The sequence below is a fragment of the Solanum lycopersicum genome, chromosome 4 (genome assembly GCF_036512215.1).
Source record: "Solanum lycopersicum chromosome 4, SLM_r2.1".
NCBI classification, from domain to species: domain Eukaryota; kingdom Viridiplantae; phylum Streptophyta; class Magnoliopsida; order Solanales; family Solanaceae; genus Solanum; species Solanum lycopersicum.
The window spans coordinates 65993540-66014051 of NC_090803.1; the positions used below are offsets into that span (position 1 = coordinate 65993540).

At 27.9% G+C, this 20512-nt stretch overlaps 2 protein-coding genes across 3 annotated transcripts; one reads left to right on the plus strand and one right to left on the minus strand.

The window, feature by feature from the left end:
* The first annotated feature begins 1876 nt into the window (after nucleotides 1–1876).
* LOC101247013 (type IV inositol polyphosphate 5-phosphatase 11) lies at nucleotides 1877–6558 on the plus strand. Its single transcript, XM_004238167.5, has 8 exons — nucleotides 1877–2092; nucleotides 2192–2354; nucleotides 2687–2817; nucleotides 4002–4078; nucleotides 4192–4317; nucleotides 5241–5428; nucleotides 5519–5656; nucleotides 6306–6558. The coding sequence occupies exons 1-8, from the start codon at nucleotides 2055–2057 to the stop codon at nucleotides 6456–6458; spliced, it is 1014 nt and encodes a 337-aa protein (XP_004238215.2). The 5' UTR covers nucleotides 1877–2054; the 3' UTR covers nucleotides 6459–6558.
* Nucleotides 6559–9127: 2569 nt separating this feature from the next.
* On the minus strand, nucleotides 9128–20512 carry LOC101247316 (BEL1-like homeodomain protein 4). 2 transcript variants are annotated; one of them, XM_004238168.5, is made up of 6 exons: nucleotides 19666–20512; nucleotides 19273–19444; nucleotides 18617–19200; nucleotides 17456–17841; nucleotides 15680–15740; nucleotides 9128–9871 (listed from the first exon to the last, which is right to left on the minus strand). In XM_004238168.5, exons 1-6 carry the CDS (start codon nucleotides 20017–20019, stop codon nucleotides 9350–9352), a joined length of 2079 nt encoding a protein of 692 aa, XP_004238216.2. In that variant the 5' UTR covers nucleotides 20020–20512; the 3' UTR covers nucleotides 9128–9349. The 2 variants fall into 2 exon arrangements, with proteins under 2 accessions (XP_004238216.2, XP_069152593.1); XM_069296492.1 differs by having other exon boundaries at nucleotides 17456–17837; nucleotides 18613–19200.

Consider the following 20512-nt stretch of genomic DNA (forward strand, 5'->3'; position numbering starts at 1 on the left):
ACAAAATTTATTTAAGATTAATTTTTAATAAATTTTTCTTTATATTCAAAGCTTAAGCCTGAATTCTCTAATTAAAGGCTAAAAAAATGAAAGATGTTTTTATGATTATTTTAAGATTATGTTACCTATGCATAATATTTACATTGGATTGTCATCTAGTTTTAAGAATGGTGAAGAAAAGGTGAGTGTACTAATTAAGTTTTAAGTTTTAAGATCAATTTTACTTACTAGTCCATAGACTTAAAAATATGTGTCTATTTTTATTTGTTCAGTTCGAAAAATCAAGAGATATATTTGTCTAAAGCTATTGCCCATGGGTCATTTTATAGATTAAGTGAAAAAGAGTAAATTAATTAATTGATTACTTAGTTCCTTATTAATTGTCCTTTTTCTTAATCATAGTATTTCCCAAATATTAAATTTATTATATTCAAACAATAATATCATAAAATTATTATTTTATTTACTATTTTCTTAAGAGATATATCAAGTCAATAACAGATGGAATGTTTCAAATTTTTGGGACAAAAATTGCAACTTAAAAATGGATATTATGCAAATCATCAAATGGATAGTCCGAAAGGCCCAAATGTAACAATTGGTCATCCTAGCCCACTTCTAACTTCATTAGGAACTGGATATAGTCTGTATAGTTTTTTTATTTAAATATTTTAATCGTTAGAAAAAATATATTTTTATTTAATTAAAGCAAAGGATAATTATATAAACGTAATACTAGAGTTATTTATATAAACGTAATACTAGAGTTGTTATATATATGTATTCTCTTCATTTCAAAATAAGTATCTCGTTAAAAATAATAATCTAAAATTAATTTTGTTTTTAAAAATCAAGATAAATAATAGTATAATTATCCTTTTGAATATTGGTTTTTGATGTCTATAATAGAAAAAAAAAATACTGATTTGATGAATTTGACTCTTGACTATATTAATTTTCAAAATTAAAGAAAGGTAATTATGAATTAACTTATTATAGTTTCTCACGTTACTCCACCCAAAATTGACCACGTGTCCTCTTTATTTTTGGTTGCCCATTGACCTACCTACATTTATTAGATTTTGAAGGGACTCGAAGCAACAGCATTGAGAGTCAAAATATCTAATTATTATTTTTTATTTTTCATTCGCTGCGTTCGATGTTTACGTTAAAATTCAATTAAATCTAAATGCATATCAAAAGTCCATATAAAAGGGTAAAATATTTTCTAATAAAGTCAATTTCGTATCTAAAATGACTTAAAATTCAAATTCGAAACATGTATTTATCATTCTATCACATTTACTCCTTTTAAATTTGTATTTGTAGTTTGCCTATATAGACATATTAAAAATTTACTTGTCACATATCACTTTTCGAAAATTAAGATGCATAAATGTTAAGTAATATTTTAAAATGTATTCTTTTATTATATTAATATAAAAAAAAGTACTCTAAGAAAACCAATAATTTGCATGGTCATGAAAAAGCTACTAGAGTTTTCTTGACCTTGAAGCTGTCATTTCGAATTTGTCATAATGTCGACGGCATCTAAACGTAACTCAATGACAAATCAAATTCTAATTTAGTCATTAATTTCTTAATTAGAAAACATTAACATTCAAAACACGTTTAAATTCTACGTGAATTATTAATTTTATCTCTAAACTATTGACAATCTTAAAATACTCTTCAATTTAATTAACTAATTAATTATTCATAAAATTTCAATTTTCCAAATAAAATTAGTAATACACATATATAATAATTTTATTTCAAAATTTATAGTCAGACAATAGCTAAAACGGATTATGAAATTACTAAAGAAATACTTCCTATATCTACTTTTCGCCAAACCTTTGACTTCTTCTTTCTTGAATTGAATTATATTTTCTCACCGTCCATTTATATATTATATTTATATATAGAGAGAGAAGAAAAGAAAAACTTTGATATCTTACAAATTTTTTTTTATAAACTTGTGCTTCCCATTCAAGAACACTAGTGATACTCAATATTCAAGAAATTAAAACAAGTTTTTTTTCTTCTTCTCAATGGAGGGATTATGTGTAAAGCTTTTTGAAGCATCAAGGTAATTAATAATTTTTCTATATATTTCGATCCATTTTAATTTGCTATATTATTACTATATAACATTCATTTGATGAAATTAAATTATTTTTTTCTAAAGAAAGTACAAAATGAAGAGACATAAAGGTGAAGCAATAGGAATGGTAGATAGTTTTGAGGCAAGTCATGAAGGGATCAAAACTATTGATATCCAAAAACGCTGTGAATTCTCTGGAACTTCTCATCTTTGCATCTATTTCGTCACTTGGAATATGAACGGTCAGGTACGTTCACTTTTACTTGTCTACTTTAAATTTTGCATGTGCTTTCAGAAATAACAAACATTTTTTTCACTAAGTAGCTCATTCACTATAACAAAAATGATCACTAGCGGCCTTTAACGACATTGATTCTAATGACACTTAACTAATGCTGGTAAAAATGTTAACATTCTTTATTAGTGTCAATATTTAATACCGCTAAAAGTTATTTTTATTGTAATGATTACTTATAATGGGATTGGATTAGCGACGATTATTGTTATATAATAGATCGTAGAAATTATTTATCTATCGCTAATTTATGCGTATATTATTTTTTTGTATATAATGTGAAGGTACCTTGTGAGGATATAGCAAAATTAGTTGGTGAAGACAGAAAATATGATTTATTGGTGATGGGTTTGCAAGAGGCACCTAGAAATAATATTTGCAAGTTATTGAAGAACACATTGGCTGATACTCATATGTATGTATATATATCTATCTTCGATTTATTTATTTCATAGTTCTTTTACGAAAAATTTAAGTTATATATACTAATAGTATAATATTCGATATTTTTGCATTATCAACTTGTACAAAATGATTGCTTATTCAATTTACTAATGCAGGCTAGACATGTTAGAAGTTATTATTTCTGTTTTAATTTGTTTGTCTTTTTTTTTTCCAGTTTATTTTAATTTTCTTTAAAAACCACAAAACTAAATAATATGTTGGTACATTCAACGTATCACTAAAAAATTCAAAAGTTTTTCTTTTACTTTCTTAACTCTGTACAAAATCAAGACTAGATAAACAAACTGAAACAAAAAGACCGTGATGATATAAAATGTAATTTTTTTTAATTTCTTTGCTCTTCGTTTTCTCTATTATTAAATGTAAAAATTTTAATTTCTTTTTTTAGCAAATTAGTTTTTTTTCTCAGGGTAGCAAGGTTGTATACATGTTTATGGAAATGAAGAAAATAAAATCCAAAGACGATAAGTTCAAATATAGGAAGATAATAAGAAGCATATTGACAATGACTAGTTACTAATTTTGACGTGTTTTCCCTCTATTATAAAGTTTTAATTTCAATTATTTTGTTTTTCATCCTAGAAAAGTCATGTGTTCCTCGATATTTTTAGTAATAATTTTCGTGGTCCTATTTAAAATTCTAAGAAAAAACAGTACTAATATACATTGCATCTTGACATATATAATTTTTTTGTTGTTACAATTTTTTTTATCTAATTCTTTTCCATATGACTTTTTAATTCCATTTTGAATTGTTTTACATGCATTGTTAATTTTTATGAAATTATCTCAATATTGCGTATACACTATTTATTTTTCAAAATTTATTTTATGAGATTATATAAAATAAATATGTTATTATTGTTATGATACAGAGGTCTACATGGATTTGGTTTTAATATGGTTTCAATTCAACCACAATAACACTACTAGAAAGTCACTTTCTTTTTATTGTCTCTACTCTCTAGTTATATTACTCAAAAAATTTATCTGTATCGAGTGTTATGTAATTTTCATTATGATATAATTTAATAAAGTAAAACACATATTTAGTAATTATGACATGAATAAACTAACAAAAGTATAGATTATTACAATATTTTTGACATTTTTTCATTAATTTTGGTGAGGAAGGCTTTTGGGAAAATCAGTAATGCAATCTGTACAACTCTATGTGTTTGGCCCCAAGAATTCAGAGCAATTTACAAGAGGTAGAGTTTCTTTATTTCTTTTATTTATATCACAAGAATATATATTACTAAACTTTTTTGTTAATTGATTAAATAAGGTTATTAATTAATATAATAAATGTGGTTTTATATAGAAGTAAAAGTGGATAAGCATGAAGTTGGAGGATTAGGTTGGTTAATCAGAAGAAAAAAAGGAGCAGTGGCTATTAAAATTAGCTATAAAGGCATACAAATGGTTTTTATTTCTTGTCACCTCTCTGGTAAGTTCCCTAAATCTGTATATATTCTTTTATCATTAATCAAATATATTTATCTGTTCGGAATATAATCAAATAAAACTATAGTAATTTAATTTGATATATTCACTGTTGATAAACTTTTTATAGTAATTTAAGAATAGTTTATTTTTTTGAAACAATATATCGTATAAATTAAGACAGAGAGTACTGATCAAACAAACCAACTAAAAAACCTTTTGACTTATCTGCCTTTCTTAATATTTAGATTTAAATTAACTTATTTTTTATATTCTTTGTATGTAGAGTGGTAGTTAGGTAGGTAAAAAGATTGGACCCATAATGGACCTAATTGCTTAGAGTACGTTGAAAAATATAATAACAAAAATACTCTTCGTTTAATATTAGTTATTAATTTTTTCTATATATTTTCTCTCGATTTTATATATTGATAATTGAGATAACTATTTTTAGTACCGTAGACGCTTAATACGGACGACATTTAAAGAGAGTATATGTTCATTAAAATTTGCTTTCAAATTCATCACGTAATGTTGGTGACACAAAAATTCAAACTGTATAACTGCCTCCACCTTTTTGTGGCCATTTTTTAAATAGTTCCTACTAGGCCCAATGTAAATACTAAATATATCTTTGGGTCATTTGCACTTTTGGCCTTATTTTGTGTTGATCTTTTAACTTTTGCCCCTATATAAAAGTTTATATTTCCATATCTTAATATCGTTTATATACAACATGTCTTTAGTTTCTAAAATAACTTATGCCTCATTAGATATAACTAGTTCGATTGCTAAAGGGTTAAAAAAAAAAACAGGTCATCTGAAGGACAAAACGTGTAATGTTATGTATATATATTTCGTATCAGCTTAGAAAAATCTAATTTTGATTATATACAATTTATCGATTATTCAGTTTTACGTTTGCAGCTCATGCTCGTAATGTAGAAGAGAGGAATTTGCAATTCAAACATATATCAAATTCACTTTTCTCAAAGAATAAGAATCCTTATGCTAAATCAGCACAACTTACTGTATGGTTAGGAGATTTAAATTATAGACTCCAAGGCATAAATTCTTATCCTGCTAGAGATCTCATCCATGGAAATCTCCACCAAGTATGTACATTTACAAATTTTTTAAGTTATATATTTTATATACACTGACAGTACAAAGATTTGAATATTTTGTTTCGACTGATATTGTAGATGTTAACTAGCAAAGATCAACTATTACAAGAAGCAGAAAGAGGAGAGATTTTTAATGGTTATTGTGAAGGTGCATTAGATTTTAAACCAACTTATAAATATGATATTGGAAGCAGCAGTTATGATACAAGTCACAAGGTAATTAAATTAATTAATTTATATAAGTCTAATAATTATTTATAATTGATCCTTTTATTCCAAATCTTTTTTTACATCATTTTGTCATTTGAGGTAGTTAAGTTCAAGATGTAGTACTTAATTTGACTTTTATAGTAATGAAACAAAATGGCCCAAGTATTATATACTATATATACACACTCAGGTGTATATGATATATATTTTCTAAATATACATTGTAATATCTTAGTCTATTCATGATATTGTCTTCTTTGGATCTAAGCCTGTGCAACTTAAAAATTCATCAATAGAGTATAACACTGGATTCTATATTTCGCATTTAATCGATCTTATGTGTTTATCGATATGAATTTTTTCTAGAATATATCCATTAGGACTTAGTTTCCTTTTTGAAATTTGTTCCATCATTATTTCAAAAATATGAGATTCGTCTAGATTCAATTGGATATTGAAATTTGTCCTATCATTGTTGTCCTAGACTCTCATAACTTTAAAATACATTACTAGTAAGAGTATTTATAGTATCAGACATTTTGAAGATCAAAAAATTGAAAAGAGCGTCATGTAAAGTAAGATAGAGAGTTGTATTTTTCGCTCGATATATATTATATATTTTAATTTGACAATAATTGTTTGTTTAAAAATGCAGGTTAGAGTACCATCATGGACAGACAGAATATTATTCAAGATAGACAGTGACAATGTAAATGCAACTTTACATTCTTATGAAGCAATTGAAAGCATACAAAGCTCTGATCATAAGCCAGTCAAAGCTCATCTATGCTTAAAATTGAAAAAATAATTGATATTCATATTCCTCACAAATAATTTGTTCCAAAATTAAATGTTTTTATTAAGCACATTAATGATTAATTAATTAACCATGTGAAAATATTCTTTTATTGTTGTTCGTTTATGGGTTCAACATATTTTTTTTTTGGTTCCTCCTACATGACCAAGTGTAAGTTACTGTTAGGAGTCGTGATACTGTTCCACCCTTAATTAGATGTTTTGGGTTTGAGCTTTGTATACGGAGAAAAATATTTCGGGAGCACCACCTCTAAATGGGCCTTCGAGTGTACGATTTGGATTTAATCAAGGTTTCAATTTGAGCTTCGGACATCAGATGAGAAAAAAAATATGTAAATTACTATTGGATTGATTCTGATTTATAAATGTAATTTAAGCATTTGATACCGCCATCATAAAATGTAAAGATCATTTTTACACTTTATCAAGTGATTTTCATGTAATTATTAATTATCTAATAAGTGATTTGATTGTATAAATTTTTTTTTATACGGCCAAGTGCCAATATGTATAGCTTAAACTTTTTTTTTAAAGTTATATTCTTATAGTAATCTCATACTCTTGCATTCGTAGAATTCTTGAACGTTTACATATTTTGACAATTTTTTAATTACGTATTAACAAAATATTGATCTAAAATTTGTAGAAATTTTACGAGATTGATGTAAATTTCTTATTCATTGTTGTTTTAAAGGAAAGACTTCTGCTATTACTATAATAATAAGTAGCAAATATGCGAGTTGAATCAAATTTGAACAGGTAAAAATTATGCTAATAGCTAATGACCCGCTCAAAAATCACTTAAGTCAAATTTTAATAAATTGAATGAATTATGATTTTATAAATTAATCTTACGATGAGATTGCTTGCAACAATATGTTGTAATTTTCTAATTTTGTCACGATGAGGGACCAAATGAATGATTCAGTGATACAATTTAATTTTTTCGCAGTTATAGATCATGGGATATATGATATATAAAGTTTGTTTCTTTGCATTGAATTATGCATCCACACACTGTACTCTCAAAGACAAACATTATTAATTGGATGCATCTATACGATAATACACCAATAATATTGGCAAGTAAAGATATTGCACATAGTTTATGTCTTGTTCGATATTTATTTCAGATAAACTCGATATCATACTTTTATCATATAAAAATTATTTGATCATATACTAATCATAACCAAGATATATTCATCTTCCTATTTGATCCCGCTCTACTTTTATCTTATAAAGATAAAGAGATTGTTTCAATTAAGCATCGACTTAGTTATTTTCTATATATATATATATGCAGGTTGAAAGCAACCTCCCACTGAGATAACCTATAGTTTAATCTTAAATTGAGTAAAGCCGTAATTATTATGTGAATACTAAAGTAACCAATCAAAGCAGGACAATTATTAAATGATTAAGATTCATTAATCCGACAATGACATGTGTACTGATTTTGTGATATTTAATTCATTGCCATTCTTCTAATAAAACTTTTGAATAATGTATCCTACGTAAGTTTCATAACTTCTAGAAACTGAATTAATTTATTTGTTTGATGATTGTGTTTTTACGTGAAGTTTAAAAAAAATAAAAAAGAATTTTGAGTCTTAAGTTTATAATTTTAAATAAAAGATATGTGAATGTACTGAAACGTTCTTTAATCTTGTTATTTTAAACATATCATATGAAGAATTGAAAGTAAAAAGACTTCAAAAAAGAAAGAAAACATTCCTTTTGAAATTGATTAAAAAGTAATAAGACAAACAAATTAAAAGCTTATACTATTTTTAAGTTGTGTAAAAAGAAATTATCGAAGTATTAGTCAAGTTTGATAGAGGACAACAATAACAAAAGCATTCTCCAAACTCTAACTCTAAAATGTAAAATTTCAGTAATTGTGTGAATTTCTGAGACGGAAAATTTTTATTTTTTTTAAAAAAAGATAGAGGTTAGAGGACACCGACACTTTACGTACGAATAAAATACATTGGATAGTTAAACATTTTAATGCTTGATGTGGAGTTGATAAACTATTTACATTATTAGCAATTAGCAGGGACCATTCTAGCTAGTAATTGTTCACTAGCTATATAGCAAGGGGCTAGCAAAATAAAATAAATACAAAAAGTGACCATTTTAACTAGATTCTAACATAGATAACTATCAATTATATCATCAAAGTCTCAAAGAATAATATTAATTCATTCTAGTTATCATATACTTATGTATGTCATGATTGGCTAGAAAAAATTTGATGTAAAGAGACATCTCTAATTCTCTATATCAAAGATCTTTGAGCACATAAATTTTTCTTACTCTTAATTAGAGATTTTAAACATTAGGCATGAAAAATACTCAGATAAGGAGAACACTTCATCTTTTAACAATCCTCTTATCGACATAAATTTTGATTAATCGAGATCAGATTTTTAGAGTCTTGAAAATGAAAAATATTCAAAAAAAAAATAGAATGCTTCATCTTTTAATAGTTGTTATCACATATATTTTGATTAATCGAAACTTCAAAATGAGTATCAAAACATCAGGATAGAAAACAATTATATAACTTCGTAAATAAGAATTTCTAGAGTTAAAAAAAAAGACCTTAGTAAATATAGCATATCCACACATAGATAAATAACTATAATTGGCATATAGCACCCAACTCACTACATTTTCATAAATTACCCGCAACATATTTTTTTTACACATAACCCTATATATCACATCACTAAAATAAGACAATTCCCCATTTATACAATTGATATCCCAATACTATTAAAAAGTAAATTCATACATTATAACATTACTTTCGATTTTTTAATTATTTCTACTCTTTAAACTTAAAATTGTTGATAATAATAGTAATAATACTAATTAATAAGCTCCAAAGTCTCTTAATTGAAATTGTGCTGGCTTCCTTGGTACATTTTCTGAGTGCCTTAGTCCCAATGTGAGTGACACATCTCCAGCTTGCTGAGATCCAAATGCGGCCGTATTGACCGCATTTGGATCAGCCACCAAATCAACTGCGTCCACCGCTGTAAAGTAATGATGATTAGAGGTGGACGCGGTTGCGGTGTCGTCTGATTGGAGCATTACTAGTTGGTTTCCCAAGGCGTACTGCCTATAATTGATGATGTTTTCTGAAGGGTCTCTTTCATTAGCATTAAATTTGGATCTTACTGATGATGATATTGACATTGTTGTTGTTTTTGTTGTTGCTGCTGCTGGTGATGTAGCCATGTTGTGCATCGGGATTTGTGCTTGTTTTTCTTGTTGTTGTTGCTCTTGTTCTTCTTCTTGATCTGTTTCTTCTTCTTTGGTTTCTTGTTGATACATCTCTTCCACCATAGGTTTCCACAATCGAACCCTAGCATTTATGAACCAATTTGATACCTGCAAAACGTATCAGTAAAAATAAAAATCTATTTTTAGCATAACAAAAGAGAGATTTTTATATATCGATTTACGAGAATCAGTCTGACTAATCTGCAGAGTTAGATTGAATCAAATTAGTTTTGAATCAAATTAGTTCAATATTTCAGATTTTGAAGATAGATGCATGTTGAAGAAAACTATATAAAAAATAGGGAAAAATATTGAAAACACCCTTAAACTTTGTGCGAATTATTAGTTTAATCCCTAATTATTGATAGCCTTAAAAAGCACCCTATATCTGAACTTAAATTCACACTCCTAAATTCTCCCAAGTTTAGAATGTTTTTAATACTTATTTTGACTTTTTATTAAAAGTCTCATGCTCGTACAAGAGTTTGAGACCATTTCCAATGTCAAGTGACAGATTGAGGTATATCTAAATTTAGTCAATTACGTAGAAGGATGTTTTTATAAGATTGTCAATAATTTAGAGACAAATTTAATAATCTACGTCAAGTTTAGAAATATTTTTAAAATTTCTCTCTAGAAAAATACTATAAGCTGCAATCATATTTAAAATATTAATGTAAGTTCATATTATTAACAATAGAAAAATGAAATAAGACAAATAAAAGTGAATGAGAAGTAACGTGGAGTATTAAATTGCATCAATATGTACCCTTGAGTAGGGGTAATAAAGTGGATGGAGTCATAAATGTTATCTACTGCACTCAATTTGTTGAAGGTATCATTGATTACATGAGACCAAATTAATGCAAATAATGACAGAACATTTAAAATCAACAGTCAGAATGTCCTATATTAAATTGGTGGGTACTGTCAACCGTGTAAATCAGACAAAAATATTTGTATCTATCCCTACAAGATATAAATATTTGCAGTAAATTTGAGGAAATGTTGGATGTATTTGTCAATTAGCTGTCTTTTTACCTTTCCATTTTCAAACAGGATCAATTAATTGAACTACTCCTCTTTTGATTTATTTCTGTATATGGTATTAGCAAGATTCATTTTAATTCTCATTTTCGGTGTTAGACTCTTATATAGTAAATTACTCATGTATCAGATATTCAGTTTTGAATATGAGTGATATGTGTATTTGTAAAGAGTCTTGTATCGATTTTGTAAGGGATGACTTTTTAATATGACTTTAGATGATCCTCATCATTTGAGCTAACTTTTAAAATTGCGTTATACCTAAGGTCGATTTCATAACATGGTATTAGTCTTAAAGCAGGACTCATTCCCATTCTTATTTCACGATGTTGGACCCTCATATTAAAATCGTCGACGCTCCAAATATCCAGCCTATTGGGGATGAGAGTGTGTGAAGAATCTCACATATCGATGGTATATGAGATTTATCATGTGGTCTCTTTATAAGATTTCGACAATTTTTCAGCTAATATTAGGCAGAGTTAAGCTCAACGTCTATTTAACACTAAACTGTCGTTCTTTCTTCACAAGTTTTTTATTCATACTCTGAGCAACATATCCTAATGAAAATGTTACACAATACCAACATATTCATATAGCTATAACACTAATAGTTCTAATGAAATGTCAATCTAGATACATTTGTCAATTATATAATCTTAAGTCCATATATGAAGGAAACTATGGTCCTAATAACGATTTAGATATGCGATCGACTATCTAGATAAGTTCTAGAAATGTAGGATAAATATTTTCACGATCCCTCAATACTAAAAAGCTTAGATCAAATACAAGAATAATAATCATTCGAGTCCCTAAAGCAAAATTAAAATATCCTAGAAATCAAGGGATCAATAAAAGTGTCATAAACAAATTAAGGGATTCTTAGTGGATCAAGTGAACATATCTCAATTAGGAATCAGACCAAAAAAAGGGAGCTTAAAGCATTCGTGGTTAATCTATATAACTTAAGGTTACTTTTTAAGATCCTTTTAAGGCTACACACTATAAAGGAGGAGGAGTCCTTACTTAAGTTTTGCATAAGATTTAGGCATCATTTAATTTGATTTCATTGGTGGTAAGACATTTGAATTTTATCATACTTTTAAATATTAAGATATTTATATAGATCTAGAGTCTAAATTTGAATACATATTCAAATCTTAAGATATTATCTTAAGATCTAGTCTAATATTAAATATCAAGGAAATATTTTCAAAAAATATATATGATGATTGATGATGATGATGGATAGAAATGGATATATGATGATTGATGATGATGATGGATAGAAATGGTTCTTTTGGATGTCGATTAGGGATGGTGTTGGCTAATCGGGTGTAAGTAATAGTTATTGGTGATGGCGGTTGACAATATTAGAGGTTGATGATGATAGTCATGGTGGATGTCGAATCAAACTGAATTATCTCGAATTTAATGTTTTAATAATTGATAAATATTATACTAGAATCAAATTCTTGACATGTTTATTTAGTAGTAATTTTAATCGATAAAAAAACTAAAAAAATCAAGTCTCTTGGAGAAACCGATTATACTTACAGAAGTATTACTCAATTAATAAAAAATCAGGTTCTTGAAAGACTGTTGATCATAAGTGAATCCTATTACAAGGTTGATTTGCCAAAGAATTTGATTTTTTTGAGATAATGTGTTGCATTAAGAATTCGTGATCAATAAAAAAATATTGATGTACTTGCATAAAAGGAAATACTTTCGAAAAATAGGAGAAATCATATGGAGGACAGAAGAAATAAGGAGATCAAATCCAAATAGGATTAGATTTCTTAACCAAATTTCGATAGGGTCTGGAGGAATTGGTTCTTCATACATTAGGTGACAATATAGAATAACAATGGATAATAGTGATAACTTATGATGATTATGAATAATTTGGTTATAAGCGATAAAAACAATTGATGGTGGATTTGATTGTTGTTTCGGTATTAGGGGTGGAAGGTGATACTGTATTAGTTGACTAGTGGTAGTGATTATTGATTATAGTAATTGACAGAGTGATGATAGTTATAGCTAAAAGTAGAGATATATAATTGAAAATAATGGACAATAATGATTGTAGTTACCAATAGATAAAACTGATAAACTAACATTTTTGTAGAAATCTTTTAAATAATCACCAAAAATGGACAATATATGTTGGTGTCCATTGATGATGGTATACTTGATAATAGTGGCTTCGGAGATAGTAGTTGACATTAGTGGTTGATGGTGGTGATCACCGACTGATAGTGATATATTGTTAATGTGATGAGGAATAATGAAGGTAGTTAATTGTATAATTAGAGACTGATGGTAATATTATAAATAGTGATCAATGATTGTTGTAGTTAATTGTGGTGATCGTAAATGATTACAATTGAAATTGTAGTGATTGACATGACTTGTGGTTGAGATTTTAATTGTAATAATTATCATTTTGATTTAGCACAAACAAATAAGTCCTAAAACTTTATTTATTTAATTATACTAACTAATAAAGACAGAAATCTTAATAAATAAGATCTTTCAGTCATTAAATAATTATTTTTTATGTCTGAATTTTAATTCACAACCACCATTCTTAACCATAATCACCACCGTTAATTACCATCGTCATCATTGGTAACAACACTCACTTACAAACATTAACACCAAACGCTATTACCATAACCACTATCATATATTGCCAATTATCATTATTAATACTATTACAATAATTCATCACAATAATCAATAGTCATCACCAACTAACGATAACAATCACAATTGTTAACTATTGTTATTCACTCTTTTCATCACTAGCTATATACTAGCCGCGATTAATTATTACTATCAGTAATCAACATTCACAATCTATCACCATATTATTTATCTTTGAATGTTATAATTTTTTTTAAAAAAAGACACACATGGTCTAATTATATATTTTTAGACTAAACAATATTTTAATTTGACATATATCTGAAATACTTTGGCGATAGTTCAAGTTTAAAAATTATAAGTTAATAATTGTGTTAATAGAGAATATATATCCACCTTTTTTATATCATTTTGCCTTCAACTTCATTAAAACTTTGATGTTTTGCTTGAGAGGAATTAATAACACATTAAGAAGTTCAATATACAAATTTTAGAATTTTTATTTATATTTTTGATAAATAATATTTTATATATCAAATTGAATTTTTCTTTTACCATCTTTAGAGACACAATTAATTAACTTTTATAGGTATGTCAGTTGTTAATTGTTATTCCACATTCCACAAGATGGCACATGCAAATAGTATTAGCACAAATTATATAAACTAAACAATCTTAAATATTTAAGATTAATCTTGTGGGATTAAAATTAAAATTTTCCACAAGCTGATGTTATCATACTACTTTATGTGTTCACACTCGATCACAATTTGGTAATAATTTATAATATATATTTTTCCTACTCTAAATATTTTATTTTATAAACTAATATTTATTGTCAAATCAAACATGCACATCCTAACTACCTGTTTAATAATAAATCTTCTACGTGTTTTAAAGGTTTCATGTAATTTATAAAATCAATTATTTACTCCTATATTGTTGGTAAGGAAGTTAGTTAAAGATCCATATTAATTTTATACACATGACACATCATATATAAGCTGAAGAATTAAGAAAATATTCGAGAATATCTTATTATTCAAACAAATTCATAACTAGTGCTGTTTAATATTATTCCCTCCATATTATTTGTGTCTTTTTTGATTTAGGCACATAACTTTAAAAATTACAAACTTTTTGAATTTTAAGATCTTAGATATGTATATTTATAAAATGTTTTTGGAATCTTATGATATTGAATATGTCTGGTAGAATGTCGGGGTAAAGAGATATAATAAATTAGTATAGAAAATGACATTGTTTTCTAAATGGAAAGTGCTAAATGGTCAGAAAATTTGGTCAAAATATAACCAGAAAATTAAGAAAACTATAATTTTTTTATTTTAAAATAAACTAATCTTTTATTTTATTTTTTAGTTAAAGTTATTAAAGTTAATAGGGTAAAAATGTTAAAAAGAGGTAAAATAATATAGAAAAAATGTCATCGTAGCTAAATTCTGACCAAAGAGATTTTTTCTTTCTAAATATACTAAAAAAAAGATACAAAAACTGAAAAAGAGGAAATATGTCATATTTAAGGCCACGAGGTTTAAAAGTTTTGTAGATTCAAATGTCAATATATATATAAAACCATAATTTTTTTAAAAAAATCATTTTTTTCATAAATTCAGTATCAAATCAAACTGTCAATTAAATTAAATTAAAAAAATATTATAAATGATAACAATGATAGAGATCTTTTACTCTATCATTGTAATTCAGATTGAGATAAATAATTAGAGAGACAGATTCATAATTTATATTTTAATTAGTTCAAAATGTCTAGGAATTCTCTAACCATTTGAATTATTAGGTTTGAAATCTAATATTATTTAAATGTGTTCTAGAGTAACGGAAATAACTTATTTATCCCACAAGGATCTACTTATATTTTATCTTTTTCATATCTCACCTACATATGACTACACCTATATTGTTAAATCATACTTCAAGACAAAATTACTGAATTCAACTGAACACGAACATAGTAAATTTACACTTTATACTATATAATTCACCTAGGCCTAGTTTATTAAGTATTCATCATTTTAGCCTGGACTTTAAAAGAGCAATATATGTATGTCATGTACATATATGTTCAGAGAAAAAAGAATTGAAATTAGAAAAAGATGAGTTATCGTTTTCAAGAGATATGACAGCATCTGATATTATTATATTATAGAGTGTATAAAAGATTGTAATGAGTACCTGATTTTTAGATAAACCAGTCTGTCTGGACAACAAATGCTTGTCTGCTTCACTTGGATACCTGTTATAAAAACCAAATATACTTATAATGTCATCACTTTTACTCTCTTTCATAATCAATCCTAAATAAAATTCATGCATGCCAATAAACATATACTCCTGCACCAATCTATATAGTATAAGATTCTATTCTAATCTAATGCATCTAGGGACAAAGTTTATGTACACTTTTTTATTATTATTGTTGTTGTTGTTAGGTTATACTGATAATCTCTTAAATATGTTGAGTAAATTTTATTTAGACGCTTATACTATCACTTACTTTTATTGGATAAGGAATAAAATATTTCTGTTAGACCTTAAATCTGCTACGCACACCTTGTACAATGTTCTAGTTTTCATCTATCGGTTATATGTGATAGCGTGCATTTTTTTCTTGAGAATCACTTAGAGCTTGTTTGGATTGACTTTTGACCCATAAGTTAGGATTTCTAGTTTATGACTTATTTTGTTATTTTTTGGCTTTAAAATAAGTGCTTATAAATACTTTTTAACTTTACAAAAACACTTCAAAACTATTTAAAAACTATTTTGACTTAAAAACACCTGAATAAACCAATTTAAACGAACATTTAGTATAATATTGTGAAAAAATAACTAAATTTTTTTTATATATACAAGTGTTTTAACACTGAAATTTTGAGTATGCATAAATTTTAGGCATGATGATGCAAAGTCAGTATTTTCCTAATCCCAAGAAGGAAATGTGAAATCTTTCCCTTTCTTTCTTGGACAAAATAAAAGATGCACATTTGGTAATTCAGGGGGTCTGTGACTTTCTGACTTACCTCTAAAAATCAAATTTCTAGGAAAGAAATGGAATATGCATATGAAAGGCCTAGATTTATGTCAAAGTATATAATAAAATTAATATAATATATATATATATAAAAAAATCATTTCATTATTAGTGTTTTTAGATTCTTATTCCAAGTTAGACTGTCTTAATTTCTAATATTATTACTAATTTTATATTATATATTTCTTTTAATGGTCGGAGTTAGAACTTTGCTTATAGAATCTAAAAAATTTGTAATTTTGATTTCAAATTTTTATATATGTTTTAAAATCTAATTTAATTTACCAAAAAACTCAATAAGCTGCTTAATTTAAAAATTCAAATTTTATAAATACAAAATCTACTTCAATGTCTAGTTATTCTCAAATAATTAAATTGAAGTTTATTTATACATCATCCATAAAACTCAATAAGCTGCTTAATTTACAAATTCAAATTTTATAAACACAAAAATCTACTTCAATGTCTAGTTATTCTCAAATAATTAAATTAAAGTTTTTATACATCATCCGTGTAAAAGAAATATATTTAAAAAAAAAAAGGTTATTTCTTCTTTACCTATTATAACAAATAACCTCTCTTTGAATTTAATATAACAGATCTCATATTTTTAAGGAGACTCATTTATAATAACCTGACCACGTAAAGACTATTTAAACTCTGGGATTAAAGTTACAAGACATACATGAAAGAAAATCTTAATAGCTCGATTGATCGATCGTTTGAAGTTTTTAACCAAACGATGTTCCTTTAGACTGTTAAGAGATAGAAAAGTTTGAAATCAATTTAGGAAAAACTTTATTCAGTGTGCATATGATATGTATCAGACTGTACTATCTGCGGCGCAGCCCGCAGCGCACAGCCCCGCCAGGCACTAAAACAGAAAATAAAGCAGAAAAGAGAGAGAGAGAGCGTACGGGTGAAGAAAATGCTCAAAAAGCCATGCCCTTAAAACATTAACAGATCTCTCAGGCAATCCTCTTTGCGGCCTCCAAGCATCAGAATCCAACATTCCCATTTGATGTAATGCCTTCTGTTGCCTCAATTTCTGATCAAGCATTTTCAACCTCGGTGTTTCCCCTTTTGTTAACCCACTCGTTCCCGTCACATCTTTCTCCCCCAAATACTTACAAGTCTGTTTCAATTGACCAACAATCGCATCCTTTATACATCGGAAATGCCTCGACATCGCCTTCTGAGCTAACGCTGTGTATGGAGCTGCTGCACCGTAACCGATTACTGAATCGAATGAATTCACCATCGCCTGCATTTGCTCACAGTAACGCGTGTACCTTGCATCTACCTGGAACGGTGAAGAAGAAGAAGAGAAAAAAAAAGAGTTCTAATTTAATTTAATTTAATTTTTTATATCAAACACATGGTGTGCATGATGGAATATGCGTAGCACGAAGCATTTTTGTGCTGTGCTTTTCCAGCACAAATTAAACAAATACCGTTCATCAGATCATCAGATTTGCTTTTTATATATAAAATTAATCACTCTGCCTGACATCTTCCTTAGTACTATACTGCAATGGGAATTAATGAACGTGGGGAGCAATTGAGTGAGTTGTTAAAAAAAAAAAATTCAACTAAACAAAGATTAATAAACGCGGCTTAGTATCAATAATTGATGATTTAAAAAAGACCCTCGAATCATCGAATCAGGAAGAAAAGAGAAATGGTCCCCAACTGTACCAGATGATAAATCATTTGCTTCTTTTGTGGAATGAATTAGTTATTTTAATTAGAGAGACTAATTTTCGTATTAGCTTCCTTAATGCTAAACTACAACCTATAATGGAGGCATGTCGTTTGTTATTCGACATGTAGCTCTTCTTTAAAAAGTGAAACACTAATTAAATCTTACTAATAATGAAAGGTATAAGGTAGTACTCTAGTGTACCATATTAAATATTTTAATAATGTCATTATTAGTTGTTAATGACTATTGTAATTAGGTGATCAGCTTTTGATAATTATGAAAAAAATGGACCTTTTAACAAGCTAAGTTTTGACGTTTTACTTGATAATTATAGAGAAAGAGAGATTAAAGGAAGCAAGTTACTACGACATGCCTCATCGAGCATAGATAACAACTTGATTTTCCTCCGTTGATATTCAGATCTCTCAGCAGCTGATAATGGAGGATGATTATCTTTGGAGGGACCACGATGATCTTCACTCTCCGAGTTGGAATTAGGGTTTTGATCATCGTCTAATTTCTTCACCCTTTGATTTTTGAAATTTCCCCTACCTACACAGCAAAATTCTTCAAGTAGCTCTTGTGTAGCTTTTACATATCGCGAATTTCTTAGAGCATTTGATATTCTTGGTGATGATGCTGCGTATCCAACATGAATTTGATGATGATGACCCGTACTAGAGTGAGGAGGAAGAGGATGAGGATGAGGAGGAGTACGATGATCCATAATTACTCCTGAATGTAACAGTTGATGGTGGTGATGGTGATGGTGATTATTGTTGTTATTCATCGGACCTAATAGTCCTTGATTATTATGCAAGTAAATTTCACCGTTTCCGATTCTCAAGTCTTCCAATTTTGCAGCAGCTTCGAAATTTCTAGAAAGCGATAAGGAAAGACCTTGACCATCCACAACCCTTCCAATCCTAGCGGAATTGTCCTCTCCACTACTACTACCTGTTGAAGAAATAATTTTAGTATTAGCGTCAACAAGTAATAGGCGTGTTGAAAACATAATTAATTAATTACCTGGAACCCATGTGAATTGAGACGGAGTTTCCACTGGTGCTGGATTAAGCAAGTGAAATCCTTGATGATGAAGAAGATTGTTTGTGTCTACTGAGTTTGGAAGTAACATGTGAAGTGAAGATGAAGAGCGAGGCGGAGATGACGGTTTAATATGAGGATTCATTAGAGGAAGCTGCATGAAAATAGCCAAAAGTTTTCATTAGCAATAAGTAAAAAAAGAAGAACAAAACTCGGAGTACATGACTCTTATCCAGGTCAAGGTTGATTGATTGATGATAATTTCTCGAAAATTGAATTTAATTGTACTTCAAACTTCGAGATTTGATGAGTACAAACTGCATAATACAAAATCATTAGCTAATTAACGATTAAACAGTTCAATTATATAATTACCTCAGTATCGTTTATTATTGATTGTGGAAGAAGTTGCTGCTGCTGCTGAAGATGCTGCTGCTCCTTTTGTGGCCACGATCGATAATTACTCGATTGGATCTGATCATCCAATATCTCCGTGGCGGTTTTCCGCCACGCAGATGGGTAGCTGATAATCTCCGTCAACATTCCACCATCGTCATAAACCGTTGCAGTAGGCGGCGGCTCAACATCCGCCGCTGCTACTTCAACTTGCTGTGGCTCAAAGCCTTGTACTCTTAACATATCTTCATGCTTCGTCGTCGTCGTTGCAGATCTCTCATATACATTTGAGAAATTGTAAAATCCTTGGTGTTGATGAAAGCTGTGTGACATGGAATTTTACTTTTTCTTCTCCAACACAACACACACTAATTTCTTTCTTAGCTGAGAGTAAGATTGTTAATTTTGCTTCTGAACAAGACGGAATTCTCTTCTCATAGAAACGAAGTGGTAGTATTAATACTCATTGAAAATGAAAATCAGAATAAGAAAAATAAAAAGACACAAAGAAGAAGAGAGAATGGGTCGCCCTCTCTCTTCTTCTTCACTATCACCTCCCTTCGCTTTCAAAGAAACTTTTATTTTTTTATTTTTTTTTATTTTGATGTGTCTAATAATAAATATAAATAATTACCAACTTATCATTTGTATATGTGCTTTTAAAGTATAAAAAATGTAAAAGAAAGAGGGCTAGTGAAAGTCACTGGTGATAAAGGTTGAAATTTTGTTATCCTATGAAAAGCACTACTTCAATAGTTCAAGGCTTTGTAAAATTTTAATTTTTTTTTTTTTTTTGAGAATATGTAACTTTCCTTTTTTCTGTTTA

Coding starts and splice junctions, on each gene's coding strand:
- LOC101247013 (XM_004238167.5), top strand. CDS start 2,055: ATGGAGGGATTATGTGTAAAGCTTTTTGAAGCATCAAG. Junction 2,355..2,686: donor CTTGGAATATGAACGGTCAG/GTACGTTCACTT, acceptor TATAATGTGAAG/GTACCTTGTGAGGATATAGC. Junction 5,429..5,518: donor TCCATGGAAATCTCCACCAA/GTATGTACATTT, acceptor CTGATATTGTAG/ATGTTAACTAGCAAAGATCA.
- LOC101247316 (XM_004238168.5), bottom strand. CDS start 20,019: ATGTCACACAGCTTTCATCAACACCAAGGATTTTACAATTTCTCAAAT. Junction 19,445..19,665: donor CAATAATAAACGATACTGAG/GTAATTATATAA, acceptor ATTTTCATGCAG/CTTCCTCTAATGAATCCTCA. Junction 9,872..15,679: donor CTGGTTTATCTAAAAATCAG/GTACTCATTACA, acceptor TACGTTTTGCAG/GTATCAAATTGGTTCATAAA.